We start from the raw sequence: 25,922 nt of genomic DNA on the forward strand, positions 1-25,922 counted from the left end.
CGGCTTCGTTCCCAAGTCCCGCGCAGGCGCGCTGGTAGCATTCTGCCGGGACTGGCTTATCCAAAATGGCTGCTGCGATGGATGTGGACACACCGAGTGGGACCAATAGTGGTGCCGGCAAGAAGCGCTTTGAAGTAAAGAAGGTGAGAGGGCTGTGACGGCCGCCGGGATTCGGGGCCGCGCCAGCGGCGAGAGTATTGGTGGCAGGGGCTAGGCCTCATTCTCGCCGGAGACCGGTTTCTCTCCCTTCGTTTTAACGTACTGTATGGGGGGAAAGGCGTGTGAGGGAGGCCCTGCGAGCGACAAGGGTCGTCTTTGGCCCAAGGGCCGAAAGAGGGTTTGTAACAGAAGAAAGCGAGCGCAGGCAGTAAACGGGTGGGTTGTTGTTATCACCTGGTGGCACAGGGAGGCCTAGTTTCCGTGAACTCTACTCGCATGTCCCATTTGAGAGGGAGTTGTCGTTACTGACACTTCTGTTCTCTTTGACTTGAGCTACATGTAGTGGAGTAAGTCAACCTTGTGGGGAGGGAGGTACGGCGGGATACGCATCTTTATTTTGAAGTTACCAGAGTCATGGAGGAAGTGATGAAAGCGTCAGGAAGCTGGCTCTTCTATAACTCAGTTATAGTTCAGGCCATTGAATAGTTAGCTAGTTCCTAATCTCTTTAGAACTAGTTAGTGTAGTTAAAAAGATAATTATAACACTACTGGTTCATAAAAGTGGCAGGAGCAAGTTAAACTTGTCATTATGAAGTGTGGCTTGCTGTCACTTTACCCAGTTTTGAGATCTTCAGTTATCTGAAAGTACTATTCAGGAGGGAAACCCTGTCTCAGTTGTAGGGATTACTGCACACACACAAAATCCTAATTTAGGAAATTAACAATTTCCTAAAAATTGTTAATACTATAGGTTGAACTATAGTGTTCTTTTTCATGTCTTAATAGCCTTTCACTTGTGGCCCAGGTACAAAAAAGAAAATCACTGTCAATACTCGGCCCTTGCAGGCCATTGATAGTGATTCTCTGACATGCTTGGGTACTTGCTTTGTTTTACTTGCATTCTATGAAAATAACAGGCTGTAATCTAGGCCATGATATTTCCCCATTACAATTCAGCTGCATAAAGTGATTATTTTTTTAAAAAGTCTGTGCATAGAAAACTTAACTACAGCATTGGATGAAGTTCAAAGCCATCTCTCTTAAGCAAACTGACCTGTTTGTGATGAGCTCCTTGGTAGGCTATAAATGTGCATTGGTACTGGGGTTGAATAATTCTATTGCTAATTCTATGGATGAAAAGTTAATATTTGAATCGAAAGGAATGGAGAAAGTAATTTCATTCAAAAATTATTGGTATGTATTTCAGATAAATGTCTTTTATTCTTGTAGTGGAATGCAGTTGCACTCTGGGCTTGGGACATCGTGGTTGACAACTGTGCCATTTGCAGAAACCATATTATGGATCTGTGTAAGTACCTGTAGATAGAGGTAGGAGGTAAGCAGTATATGTATGGTCAGGTTCATGGCAAAGTGAAGGGAAGTGATGAAGGAAATAACTTTGCAGCTGTCCCAGTGACTCTTGATGAATTGTGATGTTAGGTTACAGAGATGGAGTTAGGGCAGCAATTACAATTACAATTACAACTACATCTGTAATGTAAATTTAAACAAGTTGTACTTGTTTCCTCCTAGGAACCCTATTTATTGTGGCTTCAGAACTCTCTTCTTTATCCCCAGACCCTCACTGAACTGAACTGCCTTATGTAGTGGCAAAAACCATGACTTCAGAAAAGAAAATACGGTCATAAAATTAATTTAGCTTCTTAGATCTTATAGAAATACCATTCTGGTATGTTAACTGTTAAGTGGTATAGAAATTCCTATAAATAAATTATTAAATTTTAAATCAAGCTCTTCACCTGTTTGAATGGTCTTTGTATACTACAGTGCTTGATTTGATAACAAGTGGGTTCTGCGTCTAGGACAGGGGTCGGCAAAGTTTGTGGCTTGGGCCAGTTCACAGTCCCACAGATGCTGAGGTGGGCCGGAGTGCGCGCATGCGCAAACACTATTTCCGGCACTCCTTCTGGCATGGAGGAGGCGTGCACAGCTTTCCATTGGCTGCAGGAGCTTCCTGCAGCCAATGGAAAGCCGGCAAGTGTCGCGGAAGGTGGTCCCCGCTCTGCTCCGCGCCGGTTTAGTGCAGTGCACAGGAGCCGACTGAGGGGGCAGCGGGGGTCCATGGGCCGGTTAAATTACCGCTATGGGCCGCTTGTGGCCCATGGGCCTTAGTTTGCCAACCCCTGGTCTAGGAGAATCCTCTCTGTATCAGACTAAACGTTTCCCATAAACTTGAGAAGCAACCCAACATGGATGCTGATGTGTGAAGTTAGGTGTGTCTATTCACTCCAGTGGGCTCATGCTGCATATGACTAATACTGGATACAACCCTGTGCCTCCAATAATGCTCAACTCAAGAATGTCATTTTAGACCCATCACAGCTAGTGAGGGTGAGAGATTGTGCTTTGCTACCTCACAGTAGCCTAGTGGAGGACAACTTTATTCCCCAACCTGTGCTGAGCTCACAAGCCCATTCCAGTCCCAGCAGTTGTGGAGGAAGGGAATCTGTTCACCCCACTGTGGCGGACAGTGGGAAAACCTATATCACTTGCTGCATACTTAGTTGACTGGCTTTTATAAATTTGTCATTCTGCAGCCATTTCTGTCATGATATAACAAAGATGGAAATTCAATAGTTTCTCTTAATGGACTTATTTAAATTGAATGTTCTGTTGTAATTTGGATTGGATTGTATGTTTTCAATATTACTGATGAAGCTGCATATTAATGTGTGCCTCCTTGGAAAGGCTTCAGTCTTGAAAGGTAGCCTAGAAATATTTGAATGAAAAAAAAATGTGATACTGAACTTCCCTTGTCAATGTACAGTACTGCTGCCTCCTTTCTGATGTTCTAAAATACCCACATTTGACCAACAACTTACATTGTTTTTCATCTACTAGAGTCACTTGCTATGAATCATGTTAATTCATGTACATAAATCTTGTTCTCACAGGCATAGAATGTCAAGCTAACCAAGCATCAGCTACCTCCGAAGAATGCACTGTTGCATGGGGTGTCTGCAATGTAAGGATTCTATTCTTCAACTGTAACAAAGGCTGACTCTATTCTACTTTCATATCAGTCTAGGAAACTACCTAGAAGTATATTTCAACAAGGAGTAAAGTTTATGATATCAAAGTCATGGAGACTTTGAGAAAACAAGGGTCAAATGAAATACAAGGCTGAGATGTGAAACAGTGTACAGGGATATAGGATAATAAGAATATAAGAATGAAGAGGGCACATGCACCCTGTCCTCCTTAACTGTCTTTGCAGGAAGGTAATTGGCATTGCTTCTCAAACAATTATGACCTGCAAATTGATCAATCATCACAAAATACATAATGGCTTACTTGATCCACTTAGAGTGTATTTTTAATCTTCAGGAATGAGTTCCCACACTTACATAGGCAAAATGGCAGCACCCATACATAAGAGGGAAGTATCAGCCAACTCAGTACAGGAGAACCATGAGGTTTGCAGAACTACTGGAAATCTTTAGAAGAAGGAACCAGTATAGTCCATTGGAGGACTGGGCATGCTCAATGGGCATGGGATTATGGCTGAAAACATCAGAAAACTAGGTCAGAGGAAGAATGGAATAGAGTCGCTGGAAAGGAGGAGGGAGTAAGGGACAGATATAAAAAGGGTGATGAGAACATTCATTGCCCGGATAGGTAATTTCCTGGTTCACAGATGTCCCAGTATATGGAATTGAGAGCTGCCAATAGAAATAACTGGTGAAAGCCAAGATTTTAAAGGAACTGGGATTAGGTACAAGTATGTCTACGCAGAGACCACATAACACCGGTCTTGAAAGACCTACATTGGCTCCCAGTACGTTTCCGAGCACAATTCAAAGTGTTGGTGCTGACCTTTAAAGCCCTAAACGGCCTTGGTCCAGTATATCTGAAGGAGCGTCTCCTCCCCCATCGTTCTACCCGGACACTGAGGTCCAGCACTGAGGGCCTTCTGGCGGTTCCCTCACTGCGAGAAGCCAAGTTACAGGGAACCAGGCAGAGGGCCTTCTCGGTAGTGGCGCCTTCCCTGTGGAACACCCTCCCACCAGATGTCAAAGAGAACAACAACTACCAGGCTTTTAGAAGACATCTGAAGGCAGCCCTGTTTCGGGAAGCTTTTAATGTTTGATGTATTATAGTATTTTAATATTCTTTTGGAAGCCGCCCAGAGTGGCCGGGGAAGCCCAGCCAGATGGGCGGGGTATAAATAATAAATTATTATTATTATATTATTATTACTCCACCACCACCTCCAAAATGCAAAAGGTAACAGCAAAGAGTTCCTGCTCTTTATAACTCAGTTCTTTTTTAGTATGAAACATTTTTAAAAATCCAAAGTCAATGTAGTTCATTGTGCTCATGTTACTGACTGGAATAACAAGGGAAAGTGATTTATAATAGCTCTGAAGTGTAATTCACATTGAATGCTACAGTTCAGTGACTTCCAGCAAGCCTGCAATGGTATCCAGTCATATGGGACTCCTATTGCACATATAGTTTTACCCCCACAATATCCTCACATTACAGGTTAGACGGAATATAGTATTCAGTGGCCTTGCTGTATCATACCTCTACTGCAGATCAGAAGGCTGTGCTTAAAGAGGGTAGCGTTCCAAAGCTCTGCAATGTAATCTACTGTTACTATTGCAGGTCAGAAATGAAGCTGCACTGGTTTGAATTCTCAGAGGAAAAGCCTTTTATCTACCAGCTTCCAGCAATGGCCAATCTGTTTAAGTGTTATCAGACCACTTATTTGCATGAAGAAGCGTTATGCTCTTTTGACTTGTATGCAGACTGGTTGCACTTTAAAATTATTTATACTGTATATGAAGTTAGAGCAGGGAATCTTGTCCTTTGATGCTAGTTTTTGATTTTTTCGCCCTCTCCCATGCACAGCACAAGACATTTTATTATGGGGCCCTACTTGTTATAAATTTCACATGGAAGAGGCCCAAATTATGTACATACATTGCAATTTTTTTAAGAACTTCAAAGTTTTTTGCAAGGCCATAATCTCCAAAGCAACTCTTAAAGAATACATAAGGGAACCAGATGCTCAGATACAGCTTTCTTTATCATTTTCACTGCTGCTGTTTCAGTTATGAGGAAAGCAAATACTCTCTTTTAAAAGCAGCTTGCCTTGTTGACTCTGAAACCTGAAGCATTGAAAACTGCAAAGAAGGTTCTGTTTGTGCGTGTTCCCATACATATGCTGAAATATCTACTCTAGCTTACAGCAAAGCGGTGGTAAAACGTAAAAAGAATAGAATTAAAAGTAAGTAGATTCATATGACAGAACAAAAACTTGTGACTATGAGGAGAGAAGGGTAGATGTAATGTAGGTTACATTTTGTCTGTTTTCACTGTGAAAGCCTTTCTCAGACCCTTTCTGTTTCCCATCTTTTTTAAAGTCATTATTTGTTGTTGTTTTAAAGCTGCTTTAAGGTAGCCCAAAATTCTGTTGTGTTCAGCAAGCACAAGTTTGTACAGAAAACCAATGTAGTATTTTCCTTTCTGACTAGTTAACATTTATAGATTCCTCTGGTTATTTATATAGCTGTGCTCACTGAAACTGTTTCACATTCTACAATTCTGGATGTTGACTGTCTTCTGCTCTCTGCTGTTATCTCATCATTTCCTAATATAACTTACTAAATTGCAGTGCACCCAGGTTGCAGCATGCTGTTTGAGTAATTTGGGCTTTCTTTTTTCAGCATGCTTTCCACTTCCATTGTATCTCTCGTTGGCTTAAGACTCGGCAGGTGTGTCCATTAGACAATCGAGAATGGGAATTCCAGAAGTAAGTATCTTATGCCTTTTGTTAGCAAGGGGAGTAGAGTTAAGCATCCATGCTATACCCCTTAATTCAAAACAGACATTCTCAATGTAGTTACAGCTCACCTTGAATCTGAAACAGGAACTTCTGCCTCCCACCACTGCATCTGCCTTACAAAGATATAGATGAACAAGTGCAAGTTAGCATAGTTCTTAATATCCCTTTAGACAGCAGAGAAAGGTGGCATTGATTGAAAGCATAGTTTACATCTCATTGCATGAGCAGTTTGGGTTTTCAAATCCATTTAAATAGAGCTTCCCTTCTACCAAGGGATCTGTTCAGTGTTCCCTTTTTTTAAGACACACTGTTGTTGATCAAGTATATTTTAATGGAAAACTTGGCATGATGAGCACTGATTTGCTATAAAGAACCAAAGAGCAGCATTAAAATACTGGTCTCTGTCTTAAAGTTCTGACTAGGTTAGCTGGACCTATTACTATTTCTGGCCAAAAGCATGTTATATTAGGTGACATGTGCAAGCTCACTGCTTGTAGTAAGAAGCATGTGAAATTTGTGTAATATCAGGAAATTGTCCACTTTGTCTATGTTATAGTTACTTATTTTTTTGCATTACGCAAATACTAAGGTAGGCTTCCCCTATTAAACATTGCCCCCTAAGTACTTTGAGATATGAATTAATAAGACTGAATCATCTCTTCACTCTGCAAAAGTGTCAGGTAAATATAGTTCTGGAGTAAAGAGTATTTGCTTAGTAGAGCTGTGGTGGCAAACCTATGGCCCTCTAGCAGTTGTACTCCAATTCCCATCAGCTCCAGCCAGTATGACTAATGGTCAAGGATGATGGAAGTTGTAGTCCAGCAATATATGGAAGACCAGAGGTTCCCTAGCCCTATGCTAGAGGATTTGTGTAGGTCTGCTACACATATAAATTCTGAGATATGCCCTGTGCTCATACACACACACCCTGATTATATGTTGGGTCAGTTGCAATAGACAGTTACCAGATGTGATAGGGGTATGGTGTCTGTTTCCTACTGATTCATTGCTTTTTAAATCTGATCACCATCTTTGTAATAGCAGAATAACCAGCCTGTACAGATTAAGTGAACTTAAAGGTGGTATTGGCACATCTCTGGCATGTTATCTAGACTTGATGGTCTCTAGATTTGCAGATAGTGTTCCATAGATTCTACAGCTAGCCAACTTCAGAGTGTATTTAAAAGCTGATTATGCACTGATAACTGCTGCTGAGTTCTAAAACGAGAATAAATTTCTTTCTAGGTATGGGCACTAGTAGGAGAGAGAAGACCACCAAGTTTATTGTTCTGTCTTCAGATAAGCCTTTCGTCTTGCAAGCAGGTTGATGAAGTCTGTGTAACTTAATAGACACCTACCTTGCTTTTTTTTCACCTTAAAATAGTTATTGTGAATAGTAATAAACATGTTTGTCTCCTGTCTGATAATGTTATTCCTTGAGTTTACAAAGTCAAACTAAGAAAGTTCTCATAGTTACTTTCATATTTTGATTTTTTTGAATTTACACATACCTTTATAAGATAGTAAAATTTGCAATGCATTTTGGTAAAAATTTCGTTTGGGACATTCTCTTCAAAAGTAGTTGCCCTTATTGAGAAATTGTCTTGAGAAGTGCCCCTGAAGAAGACTTAACCAAAAAAGGTTGGGGATGTCACTATGTTATACAAATGTTTTATTATTTTGTAAAAAAGCATATCTATATATCATTTTGAAGCACTGGCGCTGTTTTTGCTTCAGCCAAAAATGACTGCATATAATTCCAGAGGTGGACTGTTCTAATTAAGAAAGTTATCTGAACTTTTGAACCCAGAAAGAAATTTCACTGTAAAGCTACGTGAACGTTGGTTTTTCTTGTGCCTTTTTATTGATTATTTAACAGTGGCAGGGACATAACACTCTTTAGCACAGAAATAAAAGTTTTCTCTTGCATTTTTCAGTCCCGCATTAGCAGGGATATTTCATTACTTCAACTTCCAGTTGAAGATGACAACAAGTAAGGCAGCTTGCCCTTGAGCTCTATGGTCTGCTTTCATTTGGTTTTATTTTGAATAGTTTTAAAGTCAGTTGGCCCAGCTGTCAATGTTAATTGCAACATAAAGGCAAGGAGCATATCTGTTTTATCTGTTTTAATTTTACTTTTACGTGGGCTTAAAAACCATATATTTTAATTGGATGACAGATGCTGGGAGAGAGCAGCTGTTTTGACTCAGCTGATAAGGAAAGACTAGAAGCTCATCTCCACCAAAGGAGACTCTCTGCAGTTTTAACAGTCTTAATACAGTTACCACATGAGCACAGTCCCATAGTATTTCAGATAAATTGTCTGGAACTCCACTGCAAAATTTAGTCCAGAAATCTGTGCTGGACTCTTGTCAGTCAGCAGCTGGAGCAATGGATTATATGGGTAAAAATTGTAGGAGAGGGAAATAACAGTGACCTTACTGTGGGTGTCTGCTATAGACCTCCATACAGGCCTGAAGACTTGGATGATGCCTTCCTATAGCTGATTGCCAAACATTCAAAAAGGAGACCTACAGTAGTCGTGGGAGACTTCAACAACCCTGCTATCTGTTGGAACTCAAATTGCCAAGAATGCAAGGTCAAACAAATTCCTGCATTGCCCCGCTGACAATTTCCTTTCCCATAAGATGGAAGAAGCAACAAAGGGTTCATCTATCTTGCACCTGGTCCTCACCAGCAGGAAGGAACTGATCAACAAAGTGGAATTACTGGTAACCTTGGGTTTCATGATACAGAGGCAAGGGAAAGTTGAGTGTAGTCGGACATGCATTCTTTAAGAAGTCCGATTTTTAAAAGCTTAAGGAACTACTGGGTGAGATCCCATGGTCCTATTCTTCTTCTGAGCATGTTGACAGACTGGAGACCGTACCTCTACTACTACGCCAGTATTTTGTCACAAACACAAATTTCTAGTTAGGGGAGTTTGATTCCAAGCTGAAATACTGAAGGCAAACAGTTTAATCCCTTAGCTCCATAACAATATGGAGAGGTGCACCAAAGTATTGAAAAATACTTTTATTGTGGTCAGACTGTTAATTTTTTTTTAAATATTGCCAGAGGTGGCCAGTCTATAATAGATGCTGCAGGGTTGTGCACAATACTTTTCACTGAGAGATGTTCAAATATCCCCCTGCAGGCAAAACAGTTTGCTGTTCTATAATAAAAGGTTAGAATCAGACCTTTTGAAGCATACAAGTTAGAATCAGAGAATCGTAGAGTTGAAAAGGACCCCGAGGATCATCTAGTTCCACCCCCTCCACTGCAGGAATATCAAGTAAAACATCCATGACTGGTGGCCATCCAATATATTTGTAACCATATATACAAAAAACTAGAGGAACATGCAGATACACAGAGGTGCTTAATAAGGTTTGATTCTAAGGGACTTTCAAGTTAACACTTGGGAATTTCAGCAGTAGTGGGCATCAAGCTATATTTATGAATATGCATACTGATACTGGTGTTATTTAGTACATAAGAATATCAAGTCCAGAAGGAAAATGGTTTTAGGTTCACTGCAGGCTGATTAATCAAGAAGGGACAAAAGCCTGTCTTTCCTACACTTCCTGTTCTTCAGGTGCCTGCTCTGTGCAGCACTTTCTTCCCCTACCCACTGGCAATGGCCCGGTTCCAAGGCCTTTGACTGTCTCCATCTTCAGCCAGATAGGTTGCATGCAATTTTACTGGTTGTTCCTGTAAGTCACAGTGAACTATGAATCATCCACTGAGCAGAGATTTAAATGGTCTTAATTTTCCTTGAACAATTGTATATCTGATCTTAAATTCAACCCTGAAAAACAAATTTACATATTCATTCTGTCACAATGTTAGAAAGCAGTGCTAAGCATACACGCTGCATGAATTGAATAATGAAAATAGGTTGCAAATACAATACAAATGAACTCTTATGAATGGAACTCGGATAAGGAAAGAGAAGAGGGGGGAAATAAAAACACGTAGAGCTACTAAGTGACACAACCTGTCATACCGGTTGCTTTGTACAAAGAGATTATCTGTCATTGATTCACATGCCGGAGTTGTGGAGTGTTACTGTCTTGCCCCTTTTTATTTTCTTCCCTTCTATTCCCCAAATTACAATTTGAGATGAACAACTGGGTGTGAATGAAAATTAAGCATTTAAAAAACAAACAGTAAAGTAACAGTATTCACTCACATTTATATGCTGCTTTTTATTATTAGTTCACAAAGTGGTGTACAATATAAAATTCCAATATAAAAATTAATAAACATGGCATGGATAACCAATTAAAATCAATACAAGCAGCAGAGGATTGTCTTAGGATGCTGCCTTATACTAAGCCAGCCTACTGTTCCAGCGCAGCGCTGGCCACACTGACTGGCAGTGTCTCTCCTGAGTTTCAGATAGAACATTCCCAGCCTTACCAGAAGATGCTTGGGACTGTAGCTGGGACTTTCTCCGTGCTAGGTAGGTGCCCTTATCACTGAGCTATGGACAACCAGTCAGCTAAGAGAGCATTTTTTTACCAAATAGGCCTCAAAAGCTAGAAAAAGGAAGAAAACTTGCTTGCTTCCCAAAGGAAACTGATGAGGGGTGACAGTATTCTTGGGGCAACTATTTATTAGTTCTTGTTCCGAGGGGATACTAATCTGGCATTCAGAAAGAATACACTGAATAGGCCCTCTCTTGTAAATCGCAGGTAGCAGCTGGAGAATAAATTCCTGAGCCATTTTCAGTCCCTGACCATGTAGAGCTTTAAAGGTCAGAAATCACACCTTTGAGTTGAACTGTGTTGTAGTCAATTCAGTTATGGTACAAATTGACAGAATATGTTTCTGCTGACTTCTTCCAGTCAAAAAAGTGTAGGCTGACAGTATCTGAAGGTAACAGAAGTCTACATGCTTCAAGGGTGGTCACACAGAGTGCATCAGGTTAATCTGGATGTTACCAAGGTATGAATTACAGTGGCTACATCCTTACATTACAATAGTGAATGTATGTAATGAACCGAACAAATATTAAGGCAACAAATGCCACAGCTATTTGGGGCTGTATAAGAAACACTGCCCAGAAGCGCCCCAAAACGTATTCTTCTGGAAGAGTACAATCCTACCCAAACAAGATATTCTCCAGCTAACCTGTACTGGGGTTTCTTGTCTAACAGCATAATCTGGACTGACTTTACGTTTATTTCAGACCATCTGTTCCTTCAATGATTCTAGGCACCTGTTCAGAGGTGTCACTGCTTCAGCCAGATCTATGAAAAGGCGAAATAGAGCTGGGTATCATGGCAAGTACTGATGACGATGTACTCCATATTTCCAGACTCCTTGTTGGGCTGAAGATAGTAGTTATATGGGTCATTCAAACATAATGTCAAACCATGCTCTTACAATACAAAACAAAAAGGGTTCTGAACTTGTTCATTCCATATTTCTCACTTCTCTTGTACACAGCAGTTAGTAACTTCTGATCCTCTGTAGCAAGCCATAGTTTGCCTAGGGTTAGACAGACAAAAGCCAGCTACAGTGGTACCTCGGTTTAAGAACAGCCCTGTTTACGAACAATTCGGTTTACAAACTCCGCAAAACCGAAAGTAGTGTCCCGGTTTGCGAACTTTACCTCGGTCTAAGAATGGATGCCGAATAGTGGAAGGGCACCAGTGGTGGGAGGCCTCATTAGGGAAAGCACACCTTGGTTTAAGAATGGTTTCAGTTTAAGAATGGATTTCTGGAAGGGATTAAATTCATAAACTGAGGTACCACTGTATTTTGATTGCTGGGGACAGACAAGTAAGCTGGATGCTATCACTGCTTACTATTGTGTTTGCCTTTGACCCCCAGAAAATACTCCTATCCAGAGTTAAAGGGGGAGCATAAGGGATCTGGTGCAAGTCTGCTTGATAACTTTTGGCATGACAAGGCTACCCAGACTGGCACATGGTAGAAGGGACTGAAAGGTCTTTAGCCCATTTCTATTACACAAACCTCCTTGGTTGTTAAGATCAGCAGAGGGGGCTCTCTTGGTAGTTCTGCCATCCTCAAAAGTGTAGGGAATGGCAATTCAGGAGAGGGATTTCTCAGTGGAACTCCCTTTCCACAGAGGTGCTTCTAGCATCTTTATTTGCTTCAATTCTTTTATCATTGTAATGGTGTTATCCATTTCCATGATTGTATATTCTGTTGTTCTAACGCAGCCTGGGACCTTTTGGTGTTGGTACAGTTGCCAAGAATTTCAAACCACAGTTATTCAGAGCAGTCTTTAGAAGCAAAATCAAAACAGTCTCTTCTGGCACCCTCTACTAAAAATATTCCTGTTGTCTAAGCTTGTATGGGGCAGAGCCTTCTTCAGTAGATTGATGAAATGTCACTAATGCTGCAGTCCTGTATAATAATAATAATAATAATAATAATAATAATAATAATAATAGTAATAATAATAATAATAATAATAATAAATAATAATACCCCCCCACCCAACTGGCTGGATTGCCCCAGCCACTCTGGGCTACTTCCAACAGAATATAAAAACATAATAAAGTGTCACTGATTAAAAACTTCCCAATACAGAGCTGCCTTCAGATGTTTTCTAAAAGTTGTGTAGTTCTTTATTTCCTTGTCATCTGATGGGAGGGTGTTCCACAGGGAAGGCTCCACCACCAAGAAGGCCCTCTGTCTGGTTCCCTGTAACTTCACTTCTCACAATGAGGGAACTGCCAGAAGACCGTCGGAGGTGGACCTCAGTGTCCGGGCTGAATGATGGGGAAGTAGGTACCATTAAATGGAATGGGACAACTTTTGAGTAAACATGCATAGGATTGTGTTGTTAAAGGAATAGATATACATAGACTAGAAGGATTTTCCTTGTTTGCTTTTTGTTCTACATGCAATGCTAAAATGTCCAAACAATGCAAGAAATGTCTGCATGTGTATCACAGTATTATGTAGATCACAAGTGAATACATAATCCATTTGAATTACTGATGTTGTTGCGGTCCTCAGCTCCCTAGTTCCGAATACAAACCTTGACAATTCATAATGCTTGCCTCCAGTCTCAGGTGAGTGTTACAGCCCCATAGTTTTTGTCCAGCTTGGATTGTAATCTGACCCAGAAAAGAATTTATAACTGCCTCCTCCCCAGCTGCTGCAGTGGCAGCAGGGAGAATCTCATGAGAATTCAGACCCCCTAGCGCTCCCACTGATGTAACTGAAAGTGCAACAGGTTTTTAAAACGTTTGGAATTGGGCTTGAAACAACTGAGCTATTTTCTGACTTGTAAGGAAAATAGCTCAGTTACCTGAATAAAGTTAGGAAATTAGCCCAGGGAATTTGCCTCTCACTAATTCAAATGAATGCAAGATCCAGTCAGCCAGAATATAAAACATTCTTATCTAGTGGTCTCTGGTGTTTAATAGGTATAGCAAGATCAATAATGCAAATGAACATGTAATGAGAAACAATTATTTTCTGTAGTAAGCTACTCCCACAATTCATTCAGACCACATTCCAAAGGGCAAGATTTGCTAATTCCAATTTGGCATATTTGTATTGGTGTTAAAGTTCTTACCAATTGTCCACAATCTCAAAAGCTCAAAGTACTCAAAAGCAAGGGGGGTCAAACATAGTCATCGTGGCCAGCAGCCACTCATAGCGTTAACTGCCATGGATTTATCTATTCCTCTTTTAAAGCCATCCAAGTTGGTGGTCATCACTATTAGTTGGGCGATCAAATGCCAGAGTTTAACTATGTGCTGTGTGAAGAAGTACTTTATTGTTTCTGTCTTGAATTTTCCAACATTCAACTTCATTAGATGGTCCTGCAGTCTGTATTCTTAGGGTGAATACAGATGACCAGATGTGGGGAAGGTTGCTTGTATTTTAAATGTGTACAGAAATGCAGCAATGTAGGCAATTGTTGCTGTTTGGGGGGGGGGGTATTCCATGATTTCTGTTGCTCCATTCCACTCTTTTTTACCACAGACTGAATATCTTCATTCTGCCTATCCCTCCATGCACAGCTGCAGAGTTTTACCACTTTCTGGGTGTTTCTTTACAAAAGGAGATTGTTTATTCTGTTCCTACACGCTTAAAAGCTAACATGCTCACAATGATGCTATATGCATTGGTTTCCAAATATGCATGTAATGTTTAATAATAGCATGGCTTTGTTTATTTTTTAATGAACTCTCCCTAGCTCACATATAAATATCCTTTGCAGAAAAAGGATTGAAGGGAGGGGGGAACAGAGAAAAGCAGGGAAAGCAAGCCATTCCTTAACTTGGGTCACTACCACACAATACATTTGAAGCGCTCATAACTGTCATGGAGAATCTTGGGAACTGTAGTTTCTTAAAAGTGCTGGGAAATTAAGATTCTAGCCTATTTACAATGGCATCTGGCAGTTAATGTATTTTTGTAGGATCTATCCCTTCTGTGTTAATCTATATTGTACTGCTTTTGAATATAATTGTTTTGTTTTTATAATTGTAGGTAAGCTGTTTTTACTTATCTGTTTTTAATTGTACAATTGTCTTGCTATAACCCAACCTGGGACGTTACAAGGGCAGGTAAGAAACTTAACAAATAAAACTATCAATTGAGGAAATTTCTACCATATTCAATGTTAGCAGGAATAGCAGGAAGCCAGGAATAGCAGGAAGTCTCACCACAAAGACACCACTCTTTGCCACACAATAATCAATGACTGTAAAATATTGTTTTGTAGTACTATAATGCAGATAACTAAGCAACCATGGGCTAGGATACTCAGCTTACTGCACAGTGGTGGGTTTTCAGTACTGGCTGTGCCATGTTAGAAGGAATCAGGTCCTTGAAAAGGCTCTTAATGACAGTGTGTCTGGGAGTCATTATTTTTTTCATCTACATAAGGTGGTCCAGCCAATGCTCTATTTTTGTTTTAATTTGGTTTTGGTAACTTAGTTATATTGGGGAATGTGAAAACAGAACACTGTCCTTTTTCCCTTTTAAATTAGGAATAGTTCTCAGCTACTCGGTTCACTGTTTGGAGGGTGAGGGTTGCTTCCATAGTAGGTTTGTCAACACTGGAGCAAAATGTGAATTTTCACCTGCCTGTCTCCCCAATAATGTAGGACTGTTCATATGGCTTCCATCCCATCACTGTGTTGCCCTGGACCTTTTCACCTTTAAATGTGAGGTGGGGGGTTGATTCTTGGAAAGTGTGAAGCGGCCAGATGAAAACCCCCACATTTAAAAGAAGGTAAGGTCCAGGCCAATACCGGGAAAAGGAAGATGTCACAGGGACACCTGCCCATTAATGATTTGCAGGCGCAAATCGGTATTTTGCTCTGATGTGGACAAGCTCAGTAGTTCTTTAAGAGCAAAATTTGCAAAGCGTGCATTGAAAGTTATTTTCTGGACAGGCTGCATGCTATCATCTACTTCTGTGTACAATAATCCTTAATAACGTGATATAGGTAGTGTCTAGAAACCTATTTTAATGCCATCTAACAAATGATAGATATGTAATCTTTTATCGGACTCTTATCGGACTGCACTACTCTATGTATACAAGCCCTAGATTGTGACGCTTTTCTCCCTCTCAGAAAGGCTGGGGAATTTTGCTCTTGAGCTCAAGAAGGCCAGAATTAAATGAATGCGAGCTTGCCTTCTATTTATTTCCAGGTTAATCTCTTCTTGACAAACAAGAAGCCATGGCTGAGGCAGGAGGTGATGTTTCTCGATTGCCAGAGAGAAGGAACACTAGGCGAAAAGGAACAGATCTTGGCATCCACTAACCTGCAATTAACCAGCTCCCTATGGGAGTTGAAGGGGAGCTTCAGGAAAGAATCTGATTGGCCGAGACAGCCATCACCAGTTGTTCCACTGGCTGAGAGTAAAATTGCCTCTAACCTGATTGGCTATCGTCGCAAATGGTAAACTGCATTATCCTTTTCCTTCATGCCTTTCAGGAAGAAGGGGGGGGGGAAGGCCCTGACTGAATAACAATCACATCTGCTCCCCCAGCCTAGCCAGAGTAGTCTCTGAAAGCCAGGGCTCCCGGTCATGGCACATGCATGCAGCACTTTGTGGGTGTACATTAATGTAGATAAGAAAGCTGGGCGAGCACAGTCTGAAGCGAGCTTTCTGATTCACTGGCTGACGAAGCCTCGCCCTGGCCTTCAGTGATTACATAAAAAGAAAGGAAGGAGGGGGGAGAGAAAGCTAGTCGATTTCTTAAAGGAGCCCTACCAAATGCTTCCTTCCAAACGCTACACGCTAAGCATTTGCTTTTTCCATTTCCCGATTTTAAATGTACAGGTTTTGCACAAAGCTTCCCCTCTCTTAACCAAGTATCTTGGGCTGTTTTGTCAAAGGTCAGCGAACCTCTCTCTTACACATTCCCTTGCAACGGGGCAGAAGCAAAGTGACGCCACGGCGGACGCGAAAGTGGAAAGGCTCAGAAAACGAGAGCACATAATGGATAAAAGGACGACGACCTCTCTGCTACTGGGCCGTTTTGTGAAAGGGGCTGCTTATTACGGAGGGATAAACGAGCAGAGGGGGCTGGCCCTCCCGTTACAAAACAAACCAGGTTACTCCGAAAGGCAAGCACGAGAGAGCGCGCAGCCAGTCCGCCCGGAAAGTTGCCTCCTCTGTAGTGGAAGCCTTTTACAATCCCGGAGGATCGGGAGCTGCCTATGGAGGGGGAAATGCACACACGCCCGCTCAGGGCACACCGTCTATTGTTGCTTCACATATGACACGTTTAGCTGAGAGCTGGCAGGGAGCCAGGTTGTAGCATTCAGCCCAGGTGAGCTTTGGGCACGAGAGAAGCCTTGCTTGCCCCCGAGAAGCCTCTCTCTTCGCTGGCACAGGATGCCTCAGCGTTGCGAGAAGCGCGGGGCGGGGTGAGGAGTCAGAGCGGCTCAGACGCAGCTAGCTTTGCTACAAAACAATGTGCTTTTACGGTGCAGTTTTCAAAGACAGTGCCATTTTACTGCCGCGTTATTTCCTACGCTGATTTTTCTCTCATCAACACAAGCTCCAGTGTAGGAGAGACAGAGTGTGTTCGCGCCCTTCCGTGTGAGAGAGATTTTTTTACATTTTGCTTTAAGAGTAAAAAAATGACTCAGGGCAGCATTCTGAAAGCTTTTGGGTTACTCATGGAGTGGGTCAAAGGCCCAAATGTGTGTGTCAGATACTAATTCTGTCACTGTTCCTCACGTTTCCTAACTGAATCCTGCCATTTAGAACTGTTTCCGGGACTGCCTTAAATAAAGCCCCCATGGTCACCTAGCCACAACACAAAACAACAGAATCCTGTACACGTTTCCTCAGAAAAAAGGAGGGCCAAGGCATTCAGTGGGGCTTATTTGCAGGTTCACGTTCATAAGATCACAGCATTAACACAGCAAGCATATTTGTGTATCACATATCACGAAAGTGTCGTATTGGGCAGATGCTTTGGACAACATGCCAAGCATCATTAAAAGAAGGCAAATTTAAAGTTTTTACTTACCTACTAATTAGGATTTTTTATATTTTTGTACTTGGGGGGATTTGAATTTTTTGCCTCGTGTACAAAAATATCTGGCCCTTAAAAACTAACTAGCGTGTATTGGCACACGGCTGCACATAAAGCTTGACTTGCTAGATCAGACCAAAGTCCATCTGGCTCAATCAGCAGTGACTGGATAGTCTGTGGGTGCTAAATGATCTTTTTTTGTCATTAGAAGTGCAGGTTAGCTTTCTACTTTTATGCTAGCTGCAACCCTACCTGGACTGCAATGTCCTGGTCTCAGTGATTGATGCCATGATAACCTCCATATTAGACTGCTGTAACATGTTAGACTGTGGAACTGTCTTTGAATATGGCTTGGAAACAACAATTAGTCCAAAATACATTTGTGGTGCTGTTAACTGTGACTGGAGGTTATGACCACATTAAGCCCTTCCTTTGCCAACTGCACTGGCTCCTAGTTCAGCTCCATGCTCAATTCAAAGTTCTGTCTTCAGTCTTTACAGCCCCTCATGGCATGAGACTGGAATATCTGCAGGACCACATGTCCACACATGTGCCTGCTTGTACTATAAGCCAGCGGTTCCCACAGATCATTTGCTTGAGGGTCTTGGAGAAGCCCTTCTTTTTCTGCCTGCTGTGGCAATTGTAATGTGTTGTGCTAGATGCAATATAATTTTATTGAATTACAATTTGAAATCCATAGAATTCAAATTGTGCTTTTCACAGACACGCCACAGACCTCCCAAATGAAGCTCACAGGCTTCATTTGAGATGGTCCTCAGACCACAGTTTGGGAATGCTTGCTCTAAACTCTTTAATTGAGGCCCTTCTGAGCTACCTCCACTACCCAAGGTATGTCAGGTGACAGTGGACTTACTTGGTGTGGCAACCTGAATGCAGAATTCTTGTCCCAGGGCGGCTGGGATTTTCCAGCATGGCTGTCTGAAATAAATTAGCAAATCATAGAAATCATAGAAAGAAATTAGCAAATCATAGTATCTGAAGAAGTGTGCATGCACACGAAAGCTCATACCAATAACAAACTTAGTTGGTCTCTAAGGTGCTACCAGAAGGAATTTTTGTATTTTGTCTTGACACAGAATCAGAGTTGGAAGTGACCCAGAGAGTCAAGTAGCCCAACCTCCCTGCAATGCAGGAATATCAACTACTAGATCATGCATGATAGATGGCATCCAAATTTTGCTTAAAAGCCTCCAAGGGAGGACAGTTAACCACCTCTCGTGGGAGTCTTGTTTGATTGTATGTCACTTTGTGTCGCCCTCGGCAAGATAAAGTGGCAGACATATCAAACAAACAAACAGCACTGAAACTTAAAAACCTTTTGCCACCTCATCATAATGATAAATTCCTCACCCTATCAAAAGTTGCTGGCATTCATCCTCACGCAATGTTGAGGTAGCCTTCACCAGCTGTTTTCAACCTCCCCCCAAAAGCTAACTAAAGCAGCACAACTAATAATTCAACCTTGCTCTAATTTTTCAAGGCTTTTTAATCCTCTGTACAGCTTTTATGCCACTTGAGGTTCATTTATATTCTGCTGCCTGCTTTTCTAGTGCTCTTCTATATTGTGGTGTTTTACCAATTTATTTCGAATTTGTTTTCTTGTACTGTCAACATTTGATAAGCCATCCTGGGTACCCACTGAAGGGCAGGGCATTCATTGTGCAAATTAATAAAACTGCTGGTTTTAAAAGTTGTTTTCAAAACAGTAACTGTATTTTATTATGTTTTATATTTCTGATATAAGCTGCTTTGAGTTTCTTTCAGTGGAAAAGCGGTATATGCATTTAATAAATAAAATATAAATTCTTTTAAATAACACTTTTAACCCCTCCATCCCACACTAAAGCTGAAGAGTGGATAATAAATAAATGGGGTTCACGCCAAGGTAAGTGGATGTAGGATTGCAGCCCAACAGTGCAAGAGAGAGAGACGGTGAAAGATCTCCTCTGGGCCATGTTCTCATCCTAGACAACACTAACAGTAAATGTAAGAAGGCTTAGACAACTCTTGACAATTCCAAAACCATCCCAACAGGGGTGCCGACTTGAATAAAATATGGGGGGGGCAGGTAACCCCTGCCCTGCATAATCAATCACATGACATGGGGGGCACGCACACACACAAATGGGAATTCCCCTCAGCTTTGGGAGGGGGCCTTCAACTATTTTATTGGGGGGGGGATGGAACCTCAGCCCCTAGGAGTTGGTTCCTATGCATCCTAATGAGTTTCTATAAGGGTTCAACCCCACTCAGACCTTGAACCTGGGGGCTGCTCAAAGGAGGACCAGGGGCAGCAACATCTTCTGGTACCGCCAGAGACCCCGAGGAGCCATTGGCTCAAGGCATCCTTGACCCAGGACTGAGGGTCTCCACATCAGTTGCCTGAATTTTTGGTCAGCCCTCAGACAGACACCCACTGCCCCGTAACAGGCAGGGGCGGAACTAGGCTTTATTTCACCCGGGTCAAAGACCCAGTTTGGCACACATTTGTGTACACACACTAACAGGCTGGGAGCCTCAATGCTGCCCCTCTGGGGGCTTCACCCGGGGCAACAAACCTGGCTAGCCCCCTTCCCCAGTAACTATGGCACTAATACCAAGTATAAGATCACAGGGGCAGAGGAGAAGGCTAGCCAGGCAACACTTTCAGGGTGACTGGGAAATGCCTGGCTAGCTGCAGGTGAGGCTACTCATGAGGAGGGGAAAGTACATGGCTGAGAGTGAAGAAAGGGTGCAGCCTTGAGCTCCTATCTAAGATCTTGGTCTGTACAGCTTTGCTGCTAAAGGAAGAGCTTCAGGTTTCAGTACAAAGCCTTTCAGAACTGGGAGAAATATGGCCTTTTTCAAATATTTCTCTTCCTCAGAGATTCCATTAAAAATGTGTCTCTGATAGCACAATATTTCACAGAGGATTATTTTTGTCAGGCTAACATTGCAAGGTAGTTTACGTGAACTAGATAGTTACCAGCCAGCAAATGATTGGTTTTTAAAAGAAAAGAGAAAAAAATATGTCCTGTTCTTTACATACCTAACTGAATAGCAATAATGGAAATATGGAGAATCCGGAATAATGTCTACTTGAAATAGGTGGACCACAAACAGATTGTTAAAGCTGTGCTCAGTTGCCATAGCAACCAGACTTCCAAAGTGATGCAATGAAGAAATGGCATCAAAGAGTATAGCTAAGTGTACATGACAAAGTCAGAAGCAAAGGAGACCAATGGAGTGGAGAGCTCTCCGGGCTGCAGAGAACAAAACTGCATTGCCTGGCTTTGCAAGTTAGGTTGTGTACACGCTACTGGTTACTCCAGCTGGAGTGCGCTCCCACCGCTGGTGTCTGAAGCCACATACAAGTGACGTTAGCTACAACCCCTATGTACCTTGTAGGTTCTTGAGAAATAGTGCTCATTGGTGAGTTTCCCCTCAAACCAGCTTCCATTCAGTTTGAAAGTCTGAAGCATCAGTGAAGCAGAGGTATGTACATTTGAGACAGCCATTGCGCCTGTGCAGATGACAGCTTAATTGAATAGAAGTTCATTGGGAAGCAAACCAGGGAATGCGCATCGCGTAGACATCCCTTCCTGCTGTGTGTAGAAATATACAAAGATAACTTGAAACAAAGCAAAGGGAGGGGGAGAAACAACCCCTCCATGTTTCAATCCACCAATGTGTACATAGCATTAAATGGCCACAGGTGGGGGAGGAAGTCTGCCTGTCCCAGTGGCAAAGCAGAGGTTAATGGACAGATCACCCAATTAAATGGTGATCACTCTATTTTACAAAAGGGATTTAAGCACATTCCAGAACTTTAGGTTTGTGCAGTTAAAGTGGATTAAAGATCTCTATCAGACCCTCCAAATGTCCTTATTTTCCAGGGATAGTCCCGGATTTACAGAAGCTATCCCGGTTTCTGATCTGATCCTGGAATGTCCCACTTTTCCCTAGGACGCCCCTATTTTTATTGGAGAAATGTTGGAGGGTATGGAGTTACGCAGCCAAGGAGCCAAGGAGCTAAGTAACTATACAACCTTTAGAAGACTTCTGAAGGCATCCCTGTATAGGGAAGTTATATATATATATTGTTTTTATATGTGTTGGAAGTTGCCCAGTGGCTGGGGCAACCCAGTCAGATGGGTGGGGTATAAGTATGATGATGATGATGATGGATGTCCCTATTTTCATGGGGGAAATGTTGGAGGGCATGCTCTATCACCCTAGTGCAATAAATCCACATTAAAAAGAAACAGGCTTTTTGTAGTTAGGGAAGTGAGGGGGAGTGAACAAATACAGGAAGAGGTATAAATACCCCACAAGTAAATCAGGATGAATTGTCACAGGGCTGAAGAAATGGGGCCAAAACCCCAGACCCCAGATCTTTGGAAGGCCCAGAGTTTTGGAGACCTGGACTGTGATAAAAAACACTTTACAAAATTAATTTTGATAAATTCAACAGACTATAGTGTGGCTACAATGGCTGTTGCTACATCTCAGCATACACAAGATACAAATTGTGGAAATATTCAGAAGTATGTATTCTGATAAATTTCATCTTGGCTCTGTTCTGTATTATGTACACCCTCTGTATCCTGTAAGATGTGCAATAATAATTTAATATCCTGGTGATTGACGTGTCCTTCTCTTTTATTTATTACAGCTTAAATAACAGTAATAGTCAAATGCATATTAATAAGCCCAAGTAAATGCTGCAGCTAATACTCTCATTCGAACTTGAAGGAATGCAATTAACAGCAATCAATTGCCCATATCATTGCCACAGTTTATTCCCACCATTCCTGGCCATTGGCATGCTTGCCGGGGCTGATAAAAGTTGTAGTTCAGCAACATCTGAATCGAAGGGGGAAGAAAAGCAAATAAAGGCTTTCAATCACTCTTAACAGCCATACATGGTTAACCGGTGCAATAAACTTGCATGTCAGACAATGGATTTAAACAAGGATATAAATATCTATCTTCTGATTCTATAATTCGACGATTCTGATAAATTCCACTGGGGAACAAACATAGGAGAAGCTGTTTCCCAGGAACTAGGTTGCAGATTTGACTCCTACTGATATGGAAAGCTGTTTCTCCACCATCCACTGACACCACTCCAAAGAGACAAGAAACCTTACAACATACTTGCAATGTTTTGATGCTCAAAGGTTAGGGACAGTGGGCCACTATCACAATTCAATGCAGCCCTGAAATCAAACTTCATTAAGACTCCATGACAACCACCACTTGGTTAGTAATTCAGCCAGGCAGCAATTTGGATCGCACAACCAATGTCTGACTGAGCAACAGGACAGTCTCAAATTCAGCCTTTCAGATACATTTGCAAAATTTTCTAAGATAGGATTTATACTGATCTTTCTGTCTCTACGTATAAAACTGAGAGAAATGTTTAAATAAAGCCCACTCTGCTCCACTTTTTAAAAGTTTATTTCATCAATAGAAAAACATTATTCTGGGCCTGCACCCCACACCCAAGATGCAGGTACAGAAGCGATAAATGGCATAGAGTGAGTTTTAAAAGATCACATCGTTATAGGTTATACCGCACGAACTATAGTGTGCCGTGGGGTAAACATACCATCATTGAGTGGGCCAATGCCTGGATGATGATGCAGCTCAATGCTCAGGCCGCCTGCTGAGGGTTGGTCTCCCTGCCATTGACACCCCAACAGTTGGCTTGCCCACACACCAATGCGGACAAGTGACACTCTTGCACCCACAAAAGTGGGCTGATCACTTACTCCTGCCTGTGCAGGCGCACAAATTGCTGTCCCTTAGCCTAATATATGCATATTTGTAAACACTGTTTGGATGCAGAAGTTCTTCACAAAATTTAAGATAAGTGCCAATTTTGAAGGATAGCTGTTTCAGTAAGTGTGAATTTGATAGAGTTGCTTTTTAATGCAAACCGAATATAATTTCTCCCTCATCCCTGGCTACTAACCTACGCAGTGTGGGATATGGCTTATTCCCGGTGCATTTTCAAGCTTCTGCTTTTTGCTTGTGTATTCCTGGAAATTAATAATGACAAAAGTACACCTGGGAAGGAAAAGCACTTCTTCATATCACTTTGGCCCGAAGGCTTTCCTAGTCACACCATTCTTGCAATATGCAAACCCACAACTATGCTGCTCTCCATTTCAGGCTTGGTTGCTCACCAGAGGATTCCTCTTCCCCTGGAACACATGCTTTTGTTTAAATTACATTCTGTAAAACCATATTAATGGCATCTTTCATAAGATAGAAAAGTTGTAACAGAGTTTACATTCTCTGTTCACATAGTACAGTGGAAAGGAAATATCAGAGCAGATTTATGCATTACCATCATAGCTTCTTCACACACCAGTGTTCCAATTCTGTCTGCAGTCCATGATCACATGGAGAAGGTGGATCACAAGGGGAGGTTGTCCCATCAGACCTGGACTTGGGGGCAGAAGTCAAAGGCAGGGCTCTGGTTAGCTGAATGAGTGCAGAAGGGCTGCCAAATGAAACATGACTGACTTTCCGCATTTTCTCTTACCATGTAAAGCAAGGTAGGGGAATCTTTTACAACCCAAGGGCCTCATTTCCCTTCTGGCTAACCTTCTGGGGGCCACATGCTAGTGGAGGGAGGGGTCAGAGACAAAGGTGGGCAGAGCCATGCATGCAAATATTACCTTTGTACAGTAGGCTAGCTTCTGCACACACTCAGACACCTTCTCTGTCCTCCATCCAGGAAAGCAGGAGTCATCAGAGTTCAAGGTCAAATGTCAGCCAGGCCCAAAGAAGTTGTGGCCAAGAAGGGAGCACGACCTAGAGAGAGTCCTATGGGTCAAATATAGAAGAGTGGAGTGCTGTATGTGGCCTCTAGACCCGAGGTCCCTCACTCCTGATCTAAAGAGAACCTGCTGCACATGTAAGACTATTAAGACAGAGACTAAAATTAACCACCTGCAAGTGTCCCTGTTTTCCAGGGACAGTCCTGAATTTACAGAAGCCACCTCAGATTCTGATTTGATTCCGTGATGCCCTGCTTTTCCTTAGGACATCCCTATTTTCACTGGAGAAATGGAGTGTATGGAGTTATCCAACCCTGAGCCATCTGAAGGCAGCCCTGTATAGGGAAGTTTAATGTTTTATTATGTTTTTATATGTTTTGGAAGCAGTCCAGAGAGGCTGGGTCAACCCAGTTAGATTGGTGGGATATAAAAAGAAAAGTTGTTGTTGTTGTTGTTGAATAGGATGTCTCTATTTTAATCAGATAAATGTTGGAGGGTATGTAACTGCATCACTGGCAAGTGATAACACCAAACCAGCGCTACAGCACCGGCATAGTTGCATCTAATCTTTCCCCAGTCTACTTGTCCCTCACAATTACTGGACTTAGACATCACTTAGAGGAGTAGAGAGAGAAGCCATAGAGAAGTGACAACTGCCTCTGAAACAACATATAAATCAGCAATTGAATTTCTCTGCATTACAAAGATGTCTGCAAACATGACATGAAGGCTGGCAACATTAACCCTGCCATTTGGGAATCCCTTGCAGACGTCTGCAGTGCCTAGAGACAATCAGGTCGTGTATCCACAGCAGTGACCAAAGAAGGACCACTGGGAGGAGCACAGAGAGAAGCAACGACATGGTGCATCTGCAGCAGCACAACCAGACACTTCTATTTGCTCCAACTGCAACGAAACATGTCTCTCCTGTATTGGCCTCTACAGCCACAGCAGACGCTGTAACTTCCAACGTTTTGTCTTCACCCCCTCAAAAGTACACTCTTCCAAGACAGATGGATGCCAACCAATAATCAAATAATGACTGGAAATATGTAGTTAATTGGATGTTCTTCCTGCCTTTATTGTAATCACTTACAGGGTATTTTATGGGTGAATGACTGCACTGTGCAAGTGAAACATTTGGTAATACAATATCATGCTGCAGAGGTTTTGAATTAGAACGTGTACATCATAATCAAGTCCTGTGTTGAATTATGCTTTAAAATGTTATGTGGGCTTTGTGTGTGTGTGTGTGTGTGTGTGTGTTTTATGTATGTATATATATCTTAGCCAAGAACACTGGCACTTTCAAAGGACTATAAACTCTGAGATGTAGATTCTGTTTTCAGTTATGCAACTAACAGACTTCATTGTATCAAGGAATTTGCTCCTTCATCTTAAAAAGAAAAGAAGATGTGAAATGAGTATCTATCGCACAGTTCCACAGTACAGAGGGTAATTTCTCTCTCTTTTTACTAACAAGTAAATTATTTTATATGCGGGAGGCAGTGGAAGACAGGAGTGCCTGGCGTGCTCTGGTCCATGGGGTCACAAAGAGTCGTACATGGCTAAACGACTAAACAACAACAACAAATTATTTTACAAGTTTAAGTAAAACTAACTGTTTGTTTAATGCACACACACACAC

At 41.8% G+C, this 25,922-nt stretch overlaps 1 protein-coding gene and 1 long non-coding RNA gene across 3 annotated transcripts; one reads left to right on the forward strand and one right to left on the reverse strand.

Annotated features, from left to right (window-relative positions):
• Window positions 1-2: 2 nt before the first annotated feature.
• Window positions 3-7,395, forward strand: RBX1 (ring-box 1; the record flags this gene model as incomplete). 2 transcript variants are annotated; one of them, XM_081024210.1, is made up of 5 exons in its annotated part: window positions 3-143; window positions 1,390-1,468; window positions 3,075-3,145; window positions 5,856-5,941; window positions 7,220-7,395. In XM_081024210.1, the coding sequence occupies exons 1-5, from the start codon at window positions 66-68 to the stop codon at window positions 7,230-7,232; spliced, it is 327 nt and encodes a 108-aa protein (XP_080880336.1). In that variant the 5' UTR covers window positions 3-65. The 2 variants fall into 2 exon arrangements, with proteins under 2 accessions (XP_080880336.1, XP_080880337.1); XM_081024211.1 differs by lacking the exon at window positions 7,220-7,395 and having other exon boundaries at window positions 5,856-5,945.
• Window positions 7,396-21,979: 14,584 nt separating this feature from the next.
• On the reverse strand, window positions 21,980-24,285 carry LOC308457524. Its single transcript, XR_013976964.1, has 3 exons — window positions 24,173-24,285; window positions 23,839-23,934; window positions 21,980-22,346 (listed from the first exon to the last, which is right to left on the reverse strand). It is a non-coding gene; the product is annotated as an uncharacterized lncRNA (long non-coding RNA).
• Window positions 24,286-25,922: the final 1,637 nt, after the last annotated feature.

Source organism: Podarcis pityusensis, assembly GCF_964106645.2.
Source record: "Podarcis pityusensis genome assembly, chromosome: 10".
Lineage (NCBI taxonomy): Eukaryota > Metazoa > Chordata > Lepidosauria > Squamata > Lacertidae > Podarcis > Podarcis pityusensis.